Genomic DNA, 12,313 nt, shown 5'->3' with positions numbered 1-12,313 from the left:
ACAAACATAGCACGTTGCTATTTCATTACTGTAGATATACTGGAAGGATATTACGGCAGTATACGTAAGTCTTCTTCTCAATGGATTTTACAGTAATGACAGATCCTAAAATTTGCTGAAACTTGTTATCGCCTTTGCTACATAGCATTCTCAGCCAACATGTTTATAGTTGAAATTCAGAGGCTACCATGATTACTACACAGCCTAAATGGGTCTGTCTTTTACATCTTTGCTCAGCTTCATTGAAAAGCAGCGTATTTTTGCAACAAGTTGATGTTAGTGTAGGTCCTTCAATGGGAATTTAAATGGTAGCTGGTTCACCAGTCTTCTGACTAGTTTGATGCTGTCCTCAGTCCTTCCTTTCTTGCGCTAGCCTCTTCATCTCACACTAGGTCCCCAGTTACATGCATTCCAATCTCTGTCTTCCCCTACAGATTTTACCCTCTACAGCTCAATCTACTACCACGGACATTATTCTCGGATGTATTAACAGTTGTCCTGATACTCTATCCCTGTCTTATACCCTTTTCAATCCGAGCACTTCTTTCTCTGTCTTCCAGTTACATTGTGCCCACTTGGTTCTTGTACACACTGCATATTACCAGTCATTCACTATAGCTTACGCCCACTCTACTCAGAATTTCAATTATCTCGCACGAATTTACATGGGCGAACACTTTTTATAAGTGACAGAAACTACGTGCGTTTCGTGATTTTCTTCAGTGTTGCTTCCATTAACAACCGCAACCTCAGAACTGCCCCTCTGATCTCTTTACTTTTTCTAAATCCAAACTGATCGACCTCTAACAAATCCTCAATTTTCTTTTACTTTCTTCTGTATATTACTCTTGTCAGAAACTCGGAAACATGTGCTGTTAGGTTGACGGTGCTATAGTTCTCGCGCTTATCTGCCCTTGTTGTCTTTAAAATTGTGTGGATAGTATTCTCTTGAAAGTCTGATGGCTCATAGATTCTACAAACAAACTTAAATAGTCATTCGGTTGCCGCTTCCCACAAATGGTTTAAAAATTCGGACGGGCTCTTATTCATCCCTTCTGCCTTATTTTATCTGAATTCTTCCGACCACTTTCAGATTCCGACTCTAACACTGTATCCCCTACGTCTCCCTCATCGATATCAGCTTCATCTTCTATAACATCACCAAACATGTCCTCCTCGTCACAGAGGCCTTCAATGTGCTCTTTCCACCTGTCATATCTCTCCTCTGCGTTTAACACTGAAATTGCCATTTCCCTCTTAATGTTACCAAACTTGCTTCTAATTTCATCAAAGACTGATTTGATTTTTCTGTATGCTGAGTCAGTCCTGCCAATGATAATTTCTTTTTCGATTTCTTCGTGTCTTTCCTGCAGCCATTTCGCTTTGAGTGCCGTGTTCTTACGAATTACTTAATTACTGTGTGACATATTTTTTATTCCTGTCTTTCCCTGAACATTTTTGTAATTCTTTGTTAGGTCGATCAGTTGAAGTATGTTTGGTATCTTCATTGTACCTATGGTTCCCTAGCCAGCATCTGTTGTTCCCATTTTAGAGATCTGCACTCCTCTTCAGTTGAACTGCTTACTCTGATATTCCCTATGCAGTCTCCACATCCTTAGGGATCTTCAAATAAGTTTCAGCATTCCTTAGTACTTCAGTATCACACATCCTTCCACACTGATTCTTCTGAACGATTCTCCTAAACATAAATTTACTTGTCATCATTACTGAACTGAACTGTTGCCTGACAAAGGAATAGTCAAATCTGACACATCGAAACACGCTCAGAAATTTTTGGTGTACAGAAATAATACAGCGAAAGAAAGACACTGTCAGAATGTTAGCTGCCAAGACGCACTGCAAGTATAAAAAAAATTTTAAAAAAGAGGTGCAAATTTCCATCCCTATCAGAGCCGTAGCGAACTCCTCATGCACAACATGGCCGGCGCCTATCCTTGGTTGACTGTGCATCGGTAAACAGATAACACGACTCGTCGTGATTGTAATTTCTACAGAAAATTTCAGTTTCCGTTTATAGTTTGTCTGAAATAATTGTCCGCAGTTACTGTTCACTCAAACTTGCAACTAATTTAATCCGTAATAGTTATCACTTGATTTTGCAGTAGTGTAATTGTCAAAAATGAAGATAAAACTGATTTAATATTCATTGTGTTTAGCGGTTAATGTCAAGTGGTGTCCAAATCCCGTTTCGCTACCTAAAACCTGATTGTGAACTGTATAAATGGAAGAAAAAAGAGTTACACGAAGTAACAAATACGCACCAAAGTGAAATTTGCAAAAGTTTGAAAGAAAGGAAAACTATCTGAAACATTTACTTTACAGGGTGACCACAAAGCTCTGTTACTCCCCATCAATAATCAACTTTATAATTAAATAACGTGCCCAACAGTTCTTTAGAGAAATTTTCTTTAGATGTGAAACATGTAGAGCCGCTCGTGAGTGGCAGTGCATCGTTACCAATGGACATCTGGAAATCTACAAGACTGGACCCCCCAAGTCACAATTGAAATGAGTACCGCCGATTTGAACGCTTCTTCGACCTGGTTAAGCAGATTAAGAAATCAAACAGTATACGAAGTCGTTAAACAGCCAAGTTAGCTTCAAATAAAAATGTAGAGGAGATGCTATTAACTAACAGCTGATATTAGACAAACCTTGATGTTGTCCGTACATATGTTGTTTCTGGCACCAGTCTGTCAGATTTCGTAAAATAACTGCGTACAAGCCACACTTCATCATTCTGAAGCGACAGTCCGTTGCGAAATCTATTTATTCTAAATCACGTTCATGTACAACAGTTACAGCGATAACTCCGCTTGTATTACTGTTTCCATACCTTTATACGTCTTCAGGAACCTCAAGATATATTAGGACGAAAATAGAAAAAAGGACTGTTTAGCGGCAAAAATCTCATAATCGACCCATCAGAATCTGGTGAAACAGGAAATAATAGTTTTTAATACTTCGTTCGAAATGCAGAAATCAATTCATTGCTCTTACTCTGGCTTAGATATAACAATATCTCTGTCCCTCAGGAGAATAACGAGAAGACTCTTGAGATAATTCAGATTCCACCAAGATCAACCAATTTGACACTCAACAAAGCAGGTTTTTGCATGTGGAAACTATTTTTAAGGAGACTCCCATCAGAATTTCCAATAGCTCTGTGCCATTTGTGGTTCACCAGGAGAACAGTATTGTTAAATGTCAGACATCTATGCCCTATCAGTTTCCATTGGTATATTTTACGAAGGCTGCTCGGTATGCAGCATAATAAGCAGAGCAGCTGCTAGGACCATTTCTTACTCGAATATCATTCTATCTAAATAAAACTAGTAATTACAGTACTATGAAGTACCCGAAATTATTAATTTTTCTTTCGTTAGGTGTGCCCGTTGTAAGGAAAAGGTTTGTTCCGTCATTCAAATGACACTTCACTTTATTGTGACGATGTGAGAAATAAACAAGGAACTGTTTCATTGTTACTAATATACAGATTACCATAAGAGTAGTGTCCAAATGGTTCAAATGGCTCTGAGCACTATGGGACTTAACATCTGAGGTCATCAGTCCCCTTGAACTCAGAACTACGTAAACCTAACTAACCTAACGACATCACAGACATCCATGCCCGAGGCAGGATTCGAACCTGCGACCGTAGCAGTCGCTCGGTTCCGGACTGAGCGCCTAGAACCACTAGACCACCGCGGCCGGCAATTACCCGTTCACTACATTCATATACTTTCTCTGTCTCTACATCTACTTGCGACGCTGGTATGTACATCTGAACTATGGTTGTAGGCGTTGGTTTGCAGTGGAATCTGATGAGAACAACCCCATCACTAAACTGTACACTAAACAGTATCTTGCTTTCTGCCCTTCCTTCCTATTCATACGAATCCACTACAGTTACAACATTTCTTGCTGCTGTTGATATCACCCTATATTCATCGGACTACAAATCCTTGTCTTCCCTCCATTTCACTTCAGTGGCCCACACTAAATCTAGACCGATCTTACGCAATGTATTTTTCAAATTTTCTAGCTGTCCTATTGCTTTCAGACTACTGACATTGTATTCTCCGACTCGTAGAATGTCATCCCGTCGTTGGTCATTGCGTCATTTTCTCATAGTCATCTCCCACTTGGCATTCCACACCCAGAGATTCAAATGGGGGACCAATCTGGGATCATTTGCTGATGGAGAGATCATCATGACACTTTTCCAGGGTGCTATGGATACGCCTTACGTGTCTTTTAAGCTGTGGTTTCCATTACCTTGTGCATCTTCATGCCGTTGATCATTGCTGATTCTTTCGCCTTTTAGGAGCATAGAAGAAGCTACGTCCCTATAATGCGACGTGACTAATAAATGTAATATGTAATGGCAAGGTAGTAGTTGACTCAGACCTACGAGTATAGTTTTTAAAAAGATCCATCAGTTAATAGTTTAATTTAGTCTAGTATTTAAGAACGCTTTACTCGCCTGTGCTCAGTGGAGACACGACATGATAGTGAATGGATGCACCTCCAGCGCTTTGTCCGAAGATGGTTACTTTTTCTGGATCACCACCAAACACTGCTATGTTCCTCTGTACCCAGCGCAGAGCCTCTGTCTGGTCTTTAAGACCCATGTTTCCTGGGACGACTTCGTCACCCGTGCTTAGGAAACCTACAAAACGGATTTTTAATATGATTTATTTAGAAATATTGCAGGCGAGATATAACATAATTATGTACAGGGCGTCCTATTTGTCTTGACCACCAAAAGTAACTGTTTGTCGAGATGCAAATTACAAAATGTTTCAAGCAAATGTTCTTTAGCCGTCAGGGGGCATCGATCAGCATGATTGCCTTCGTTGTAGCTTTGTTTTTTTACGAAGATTTGAACAGCAGTATGACTTTTTTAAATGGCACCCTGTATTTTTTATTCCTTAATGCATTTCCTCTCCTAAAGACGTATTGAAAAATGTATCACAGTGTACCATTCACTGAAACAAAACGTTATTCATTACATAACACAACATTGACGTTTGCGCTCCCAGCGCTTAGTGCTGGTACTCGGGGTAATGGAACACATCCACGTGCCGACGTTGACGAATGTAAACATAAGTAGAATGCACACCCGTCATTCCGTCAACCATAGAAGATAGAAATTCTACTCATCTATGGGGAATGTAAGTTAGCAGAACAGTAATTGTAGTACTGTTTTATTATGTACGGGTACATTAATACGGTAGTTTAGTCCTTTTAAGTACACTCCTGGAAATTGAAATAAGAACACCGTGAATTCATTGTCCCAGGAAGGGGAAACTTTATTGACACACTCCTGGGGACAGATACATCACATGATCACACTGACAGAACCACAGGCACATAGACACAGGCAACAGAGCATGCACAATGTCGGCACTAGTACAGTGTATATCCACCTTTCGCAGCAATGCAGGCTGCTATTCTCCCATGGAGACGATCGTAGAGATGCTGGATGTAGTCCTGTGGAACGGCTTGCCATGCCATTTCCACCTGGCGCCTCAGTTGGACCAGCGTTCGTGCTGTACGTGCAGACCGCGTGAGACGACGCTTCATCCAGTCCCAAACATGCTCAATGGGGGACAGATCCGGAGATCTTGCTGGCCAGGGTAGTTGACTTACACCTTCTAGAGCACGTTGGGTGGCACGGGATACATGCGGACGTGCATTGTCCTGTTGGAACAGCAAGTTCCCTTGCCGGTCTAGGAATGGTAGAACGATGGGTTCGATGACGGTTTGGATGTACCGTGCACTATTCAGTGTCCCCTCGACGATCACCAGTGGTGTACGGCCAGTGTAGGAGATCGCTCCCCACACCATGATGCCGGGTGTTGGCCCTGTGTGCCTCGGTCGTATGCAGTCCTGATTGTGGCGCTCACCTGCACGGCGCCAAACACGCATACGACCATCATTGGCACCAAGGCAGAAGCGACTCTCATCGCTGAAGACGACACGTCTCCATTCGTCCCTCCATTCACGTGTCGCGACACCACTGGAGGCGGGCTGCACGATGTTGGGGCGTGAGCGGAAGACGGCCTAACGGTGTGCGGGACCGTAGCCCAGCTTCATGGAGACGGTTGCGAATGGTCCTCGCCGATACCCCAGGAGCAACAGTGTCCCTAATTTGCTGGGAAGTGGCGGTGCGGTCCCCTACGGCACTGCGTAGGATCCTACGGTCTTGGCGTGCATCCGTGCGTCGCTGCGGTCCGGTCCCAGGTCGACGGGCACGTGCACCTTCCGCCGACCACTGGCGACAACATCGATGTACTGTGGAGACCTCACGCCCCACGTGTTGAGCAATTCGGCGGTACGTCCACCCGGCCTCCCGCATGCCCACTATACGCCCTCGCTCGAAGTCCGTCAACTGCACATACGGTTCACGTCCACGCTGTCGCGGCATGCTACCAGTGTTAAAGACTGCGATGGAGCTCCGTATGCCACGGCAAACTGGCTGACACTGACGGCGGCGGTGCACAAATGCTGCGCAGCTAGCGCCATTCGACGGCCAACACCGCGGTTCCTGGTGTGTCCGCTGTGCCGTGCGTGTGATCATTGCTTGTACAGCCCTCTCGCAGTGTCCGGAGCAAGTATGGTGGGTCTGACACACCGGTGTCAATGTGTTCTTTTTTCCATTTCCAGGAGTGTATTGTTGTGTAGAGTAGGGATATGGTAAAGGCTGTCGTCCTTCCTACAAATTGCATCGACATAATGATTCTTTTGTTGTTGTTGTTGTTGAAGGTAGGCGAAATGCTGCGCAGGCAGCGGAATTGTACAGAGAGCGTTATCCTGACAAGATCCCACCTTCCCGACGGATGTTTTCTCGTCTTGCTGCGACGCTTCATGAAGCGGGAAGTTTCAACTCCCGACAACGCAATCGTCGTAGCACTCGCACAGACGAAGCTGTCGGAGTTATTGTTCTCGCTTCCGTTGCTATACTCGACATGTGAGCACACAACAGCTTGAACACGTATTCTTACGCGTCCTCAGTTCCATCCTTACCATGTAGACCTACATCAAGAATCGCATGGGAATGATTTCCAGAATCGTGTACAGTTGTGTCAGTGGGCACAGCAGTTTATCCTCGCCAACACGAACTTCTTCTCCAATGTTATATTTACCGATGAATGTTCCTTCTCAAACAAAGGACAGGAACATGCATTATTGGTTCAGCGACAACCCACGATGGCTTAGACAGATGGAACATCAGCGTCAATGGAGAGTTAACGTCTGGTGTGGGGTGCCTGGTACTACAATTATTGGCCCTTATTTAATCAATGGTAATCTAAACCGCACAGCGTATGCCAACTTCCCGAGACGAATTCTTCCTCCTCTTCTGGATGAAATGCCGCTAAGAACCAGAATGCTTGTGTGGTATCAACACGATGGATGTCCAGCACATAACGGCTTGTGTGCACGTCGTGTTCTGAACCGAAGGTATCCTGCCAGATGGATTGGTCGAGAAGGAACAGTTACCTGGCCTGCTAGGTCGTCTGATTTAAACCCTCTGGACTTCTTCCTTTGAGGATGCATTAAAGACGTTGTCTATCGGGATATTCCAACAACTACAGAGGACATGCAGGAACGTATCGTGCATGCTTGTAATTCACTTTAGCAGGCAACACTGGAAGCAGTAAATAATTATTTCGTTCAATGAGTGCACCAGTGTATCGATGTCCAAAGTCACCACTTTGAGCACTTATGAATGTTTACTCCTGGGCAATGGTACAGGAGAGTCAAAGTCAATTTTGTGTTATGTTTTTACTTGGCTTTCATTTGTTTTCTGACAACTCCAGTAAGTGGACGTGTTTGTGATACCGGGCTGAAAGTCAGTGTTGTGTTATGTAATTAATAACGTTGTGTTTCAATGAATGGTATCCTGTGATACATCTCTGAATAGGTCTTTAGGAGAGGGAATGAATTACCGAATAAAAAATACGGGGTGTGACTTAAAAAAAGCCATACTGCTATCCATATCTTTGTAAAAAACAAACCAACAACGAAGTAAATCATGATGATTGATGCCCCCTTGACGGCTAAAGAACATTTACTTGAAACATCGTGCAATTTGCATCTGCACAAACAGTTATTTTCGGTGGTCAAGATAAACGGGACACCCTGTGTATAGTGAGGTAATGAGTAGACTGAGGGTTCAGTTTATGCCAGATCTCTTTCGTAGCAATTTTTTAGTAGTGCGTTCTGCAACTAAGGTTAAGTCTACCTACTAGAATGATACTAGACTATTATTTGTACAATGTAGATAAATATCGCTTATTTTAGATGTAAAGTTTGGACGCACATTTCAGCAGAAAATAATTACACGCACAACAGGTTTTATGTCTAGACACGTAGGATTTTATCGAACACCGCTTATCAGAAAGTATAAAAGAAATCACTAGCAAACCTGGACAAAAGGAAAGAACACTATTGCTCACTAATCTAAATGTGGAACGAAACGTTTTTTCGTAATATTTTGTTCCTTTAAGCTAGAACTAACGTCCATAGTAATGATATTTGTTACCTAACAGACCGAGACGATAATTTATGCTGACGAAGACGACGTCTTGGTCGACGTAGTAATTTGGTATTGCGCTATCACCTGAAGTTCCTGTGAAACATCCACCATGGATCCAAACCATAGCAGCTTTAAGTTCTTGTTTCTGTAAGGCCGCCTGTATAAATACGTAAAATCATCGTATTGAGTCGTGTGAAAAATTACACAAAATCTTATAACCAGTTTTTGACATACCTATGTTTCGCTATTATTCCTAAAGGTCTCAGTCAGGTTTTGTCAGGTTAGTGATTTATGCAGCAATTCTTTACAAATTATACGTACCTCTGGACCATAAACGTTAAGGTGGAGGCAGTCTTCGTTCCCAACTGCTTCATTGTCTTCAATTTGAGGACAGTGCGACCCTAGCGCCAGGGCGTCTCTGACATCAGACCACGCAGCTTTGGCCACTGGAGGCTGTGCAAAAGAGAAAGTTTCATGGTACGTCAAAATTTTGAGAGTGCAGAGCGTATTCTAAGAAGCAGAAACAATATTTAGCTGTCAACAGTGCAAAAACGAATTAGCGAACAGAAAAAGGAAATTGTTCGAAGAAGCTGTTCCAAGTTGATACTTGCAGAAGCGTAAATACAGAATCCTCAATGCCTATTTCCTGTTTTCTTTCGTTTTCTTTCTTAAAAGTAACGAAATCAATTTAAAAAGACTGATTAATTACCTGAACAAATACAGCCTTCTAAGTACGTCACAATTCGGGTTACAAAGTGATGGAAATAGAGAATCAGTTGTAGTAGGATCCACAAAAGTGATACTTGATGATCTTGACAAGGTAGGGTATTGAGTACGTCATAGACACTCTCTTAGAACCGTACGAGGACTATGAAAATAGTGGCCATACGTTTCTACCAAATAAGCTGGAATCATTATGTATGAACAGCTGATCATAACTAGCAGATAGAGTACGAAGGGTAGAGATACCACAACATTAAAAAATCTAAACTCTTAGTGAAATACTTATGGGATTATGCATTACAAAATAGTAACAGTCATGAAGAAAAATTTCTCTTTCCTGATGAGAGCATTATTCTAATCACTGAACAAAACAAATGTAATTCTCATTGGAAAGTCAAATGGAACCTTCAAGGAATTTTACAATTTTTCAACATATAGTTAACATACATTGAGAGTAATGAAAACAAATCCATGAATATCACTCAGTGGAGGGAAAATTGACATTCTTAAACAAAATTTAAAATCTTTCAGAAAATCGCTATAGTTTAAATGATATATACGAAATTTCTGGGAATGAATACTGATGTTAAGTTGAACACATACCAGTATGTATATGATCTTCTGTCTAGTGCACGACAAGCAGACTTAATCTTTTTGCAGATGACATTAGCATTATAATGAGTTCAAACTTACATGCAGCAAAAAAGAAATGATACACAATTTCTTAATAATATGACTGATTAATATTATGCGAATTGCTTTATACTCAATTACAAAAGGCACACAACACTTTCAGATCTGCACAGCTGGGGTTTTACACCAACGATAAGTGTAACACATGGTGAGGGAATAATAAACAGGTCGGAAATTTCAGAATAGTTCTATGTTCGCATTGACGAGATTTAAACTGGGAAAATCACATTTTTAATTCCTTGAACAACTTAGTTGAGTCACAGTTGCTCTTGGGATAATTGCAAATCTTGGGAAGAGACAAATCAGTAGTTTGACAGATTTTGCTTATTTTCATTTAATATTGTCGAGTGAAACAGTGTTCTGGGGTAACTCATCTTTAAGATAGAAAGCCTTCAGTGGTTAGAAAGGTCTTGTAAGAATAATATGTGGTGTTCACTCACAACCATCTTGCATATATCTGCTTAAATAGTTGGACATTTTGACTACTGCTTCACAATATGTTTCTTCCATCATGAAGCTTGTTGTAAGTAATTCACTACCGTTCAAAAGGATCAATGATTTAAATAATTAAAATGCTGAAAGAGAAAATGTTAATGTGTGAAAGCTGGTGGGTAGGAATTACTAACACAAATCTCTATAATTTTAAAAAAAAGTTATGAATGTCATAGTGTATCAATATTTACAAATTAATTTGTGATGTGAATGTAAATCACTCGTTCCTCATCATTACAATTTATCGTGCAACATTATCCATGGAACACGAAAGTAACTAATTACGTAACTAACTTAACGTCTTTAAAAATATAGTGGAGAAGCTCCTGTGAAGCAATGCATTCTTTACGGTAGAGCATTACTTAGATAACACGGAGTATAAGCTTATTAAAATTTCAAAGATAATCAGTAGTAATGAAATGTATCATTCTGTAAAAATATACGTCTAGGAAGCCTATATAAATATTTTTTCCTCCGTCATTTTGTTTCATCCATCATATTTAATACTAAATGATAATACATTCAAATAATATATCTAATAGATATACCTTTGCCACAAGAGAGCAAATTTTCGAGTACTGAAATTTCAACAATCAAGTTTTGTGTAATTATGGTGAGAATGCCGATTGTTGGCATGATGATATATATGAGGAAATAAATAAATAATTTTATTTGATATGTGCACAGTATTGATGCTCCCATTAATTCGGTTCATTAACCATGTTTCCCAAATATCGATTTCTCATGTAGTGAATAAATATTTTTGTAAAGTAAACAGAATGGCAAACCGACATTTTACGGCATGCACATGGACCTATTATGAATGTGCTTTATTCGGACTAGCCGAGAATTGCATCCCACACTGTATTCGAATTAGAGAGCCAGTTTACACTACTATACTAGTTGTATGGGTTCAAGCAACTGAATGCATTCCTGAGTCTACGCATAGTTATTATTCAACAACATTGATGTTTTGTAGAGTAATACGTCCGGCCGCGGCCACTTTCGCCAACTCACCTCGAGTGGCCGAGGATTTCGTTTCATTATTGATATCAAGTAATTGTTGGCTCCTAATGTTGGACAATCTCATTAGTCATCTACTCGTCATTTAATGTCCGTCAGCAGAGAGAAGAATTCACAGTTCACTACATTATTGGTGCCTAGCGTGGGACTACCTCATCAGTGATCCGTTCGTCATTTCATGTTCGACAGCAAAGAGAAGGACTCTCAGTTCACACGAGTAATTTCTGGAATTTTATTTAATGCCAGAAAATAAGTTCACTAAGGTTTTTGGGATCATGATTTACACATGTTTTAGTAACTGTAATGGATGAGTATATGAGAACAGTTTATTGATTTTGAGCTATACAGTAAATTTAATTTCATTACCTTCAACTCAGAAGTGCACAAGGGAGCTTAATCACTTTAACTAGAACGCTTAAGTTCATTTGGTATAACAGATTAGGCTACTATGTGAAGACATGGTCATTTACACTATTTAAAAGTTTGTTGACCAGGTCATTGTGCTAAATATGACAGACACTCTATAATTTTTTTCTATGAAACCATATACTGAATCTCTTTGTGGTGCCCAAAATGGAAAGAAGAAGGCCACCATCATCCTCCTGATGTCAGTTGATAATGTGCCTCGAGTGAATGTATTATGTACTGTAACAGTTCTGGTACTAAATGTAACTGGGTTTTCTCTTTTTATGCTAGTCAATTGTCAGGTTCAAAATGGCTCTGAGCACTATGGGACTTACCTTCTAAGGTCATCAGTCCCCTGGAACTTAGAACTACTTAAACCTAACTAACCTAAGGACATCACACACATCCATG

General features: G+C 40.7%; 1 protein-coding gene across 1 annotated transcript in view; it reads right to left on the bottom strand.

Annotated features, from left to right (window-relative positions):
- The window catches only part of LOC124594359 (venom carboxylesterase-6-like), a 94,744-nt gene that overhangs the window by 53,451 nt on the left and 28,980 nt on the right, over nt 1-12,313 (bottom strand). Inside the window, exons 3-5 of the mRNA XM_047132727.1 lie at nt 8,888-9,019; nt 8,573-8,723; nt 4,508-4,693 (exon numbers count right to left, since the gene is read on the bottom strand). Of these exons, the coding sequence (XP_046988683.1) occupies nt 4,508-4,693; nt 8,573-8,723; nt 8,888-9,019 (469 nt within the window). The remainder of the gene's footprint in view (nt 1-4,507; nt 4,694-8,572; nt 8,724-8,887; nt 9,020-12,313) is intronic.

This window comes from Schistocerca americana, chromosome 2 (genome assembly GCF_021461395.2).
Source record: "Schistocerca americana isolate TAMUIC-IGC-003095 chromosome 2, iqSchAmer2.1, whole genome shotgun sequence".
Taxonomy (NCBI): Eukaryota; Metazoa; Arthropoda; class Insecta; order Orthoptera; family Acrididae; genus Schistocerca; species Schistocerca americana.
Note: the sequence above shows the minus strand (reverse complement) of the source record. Positions and strands in the feature narration are given on the sequence as shown.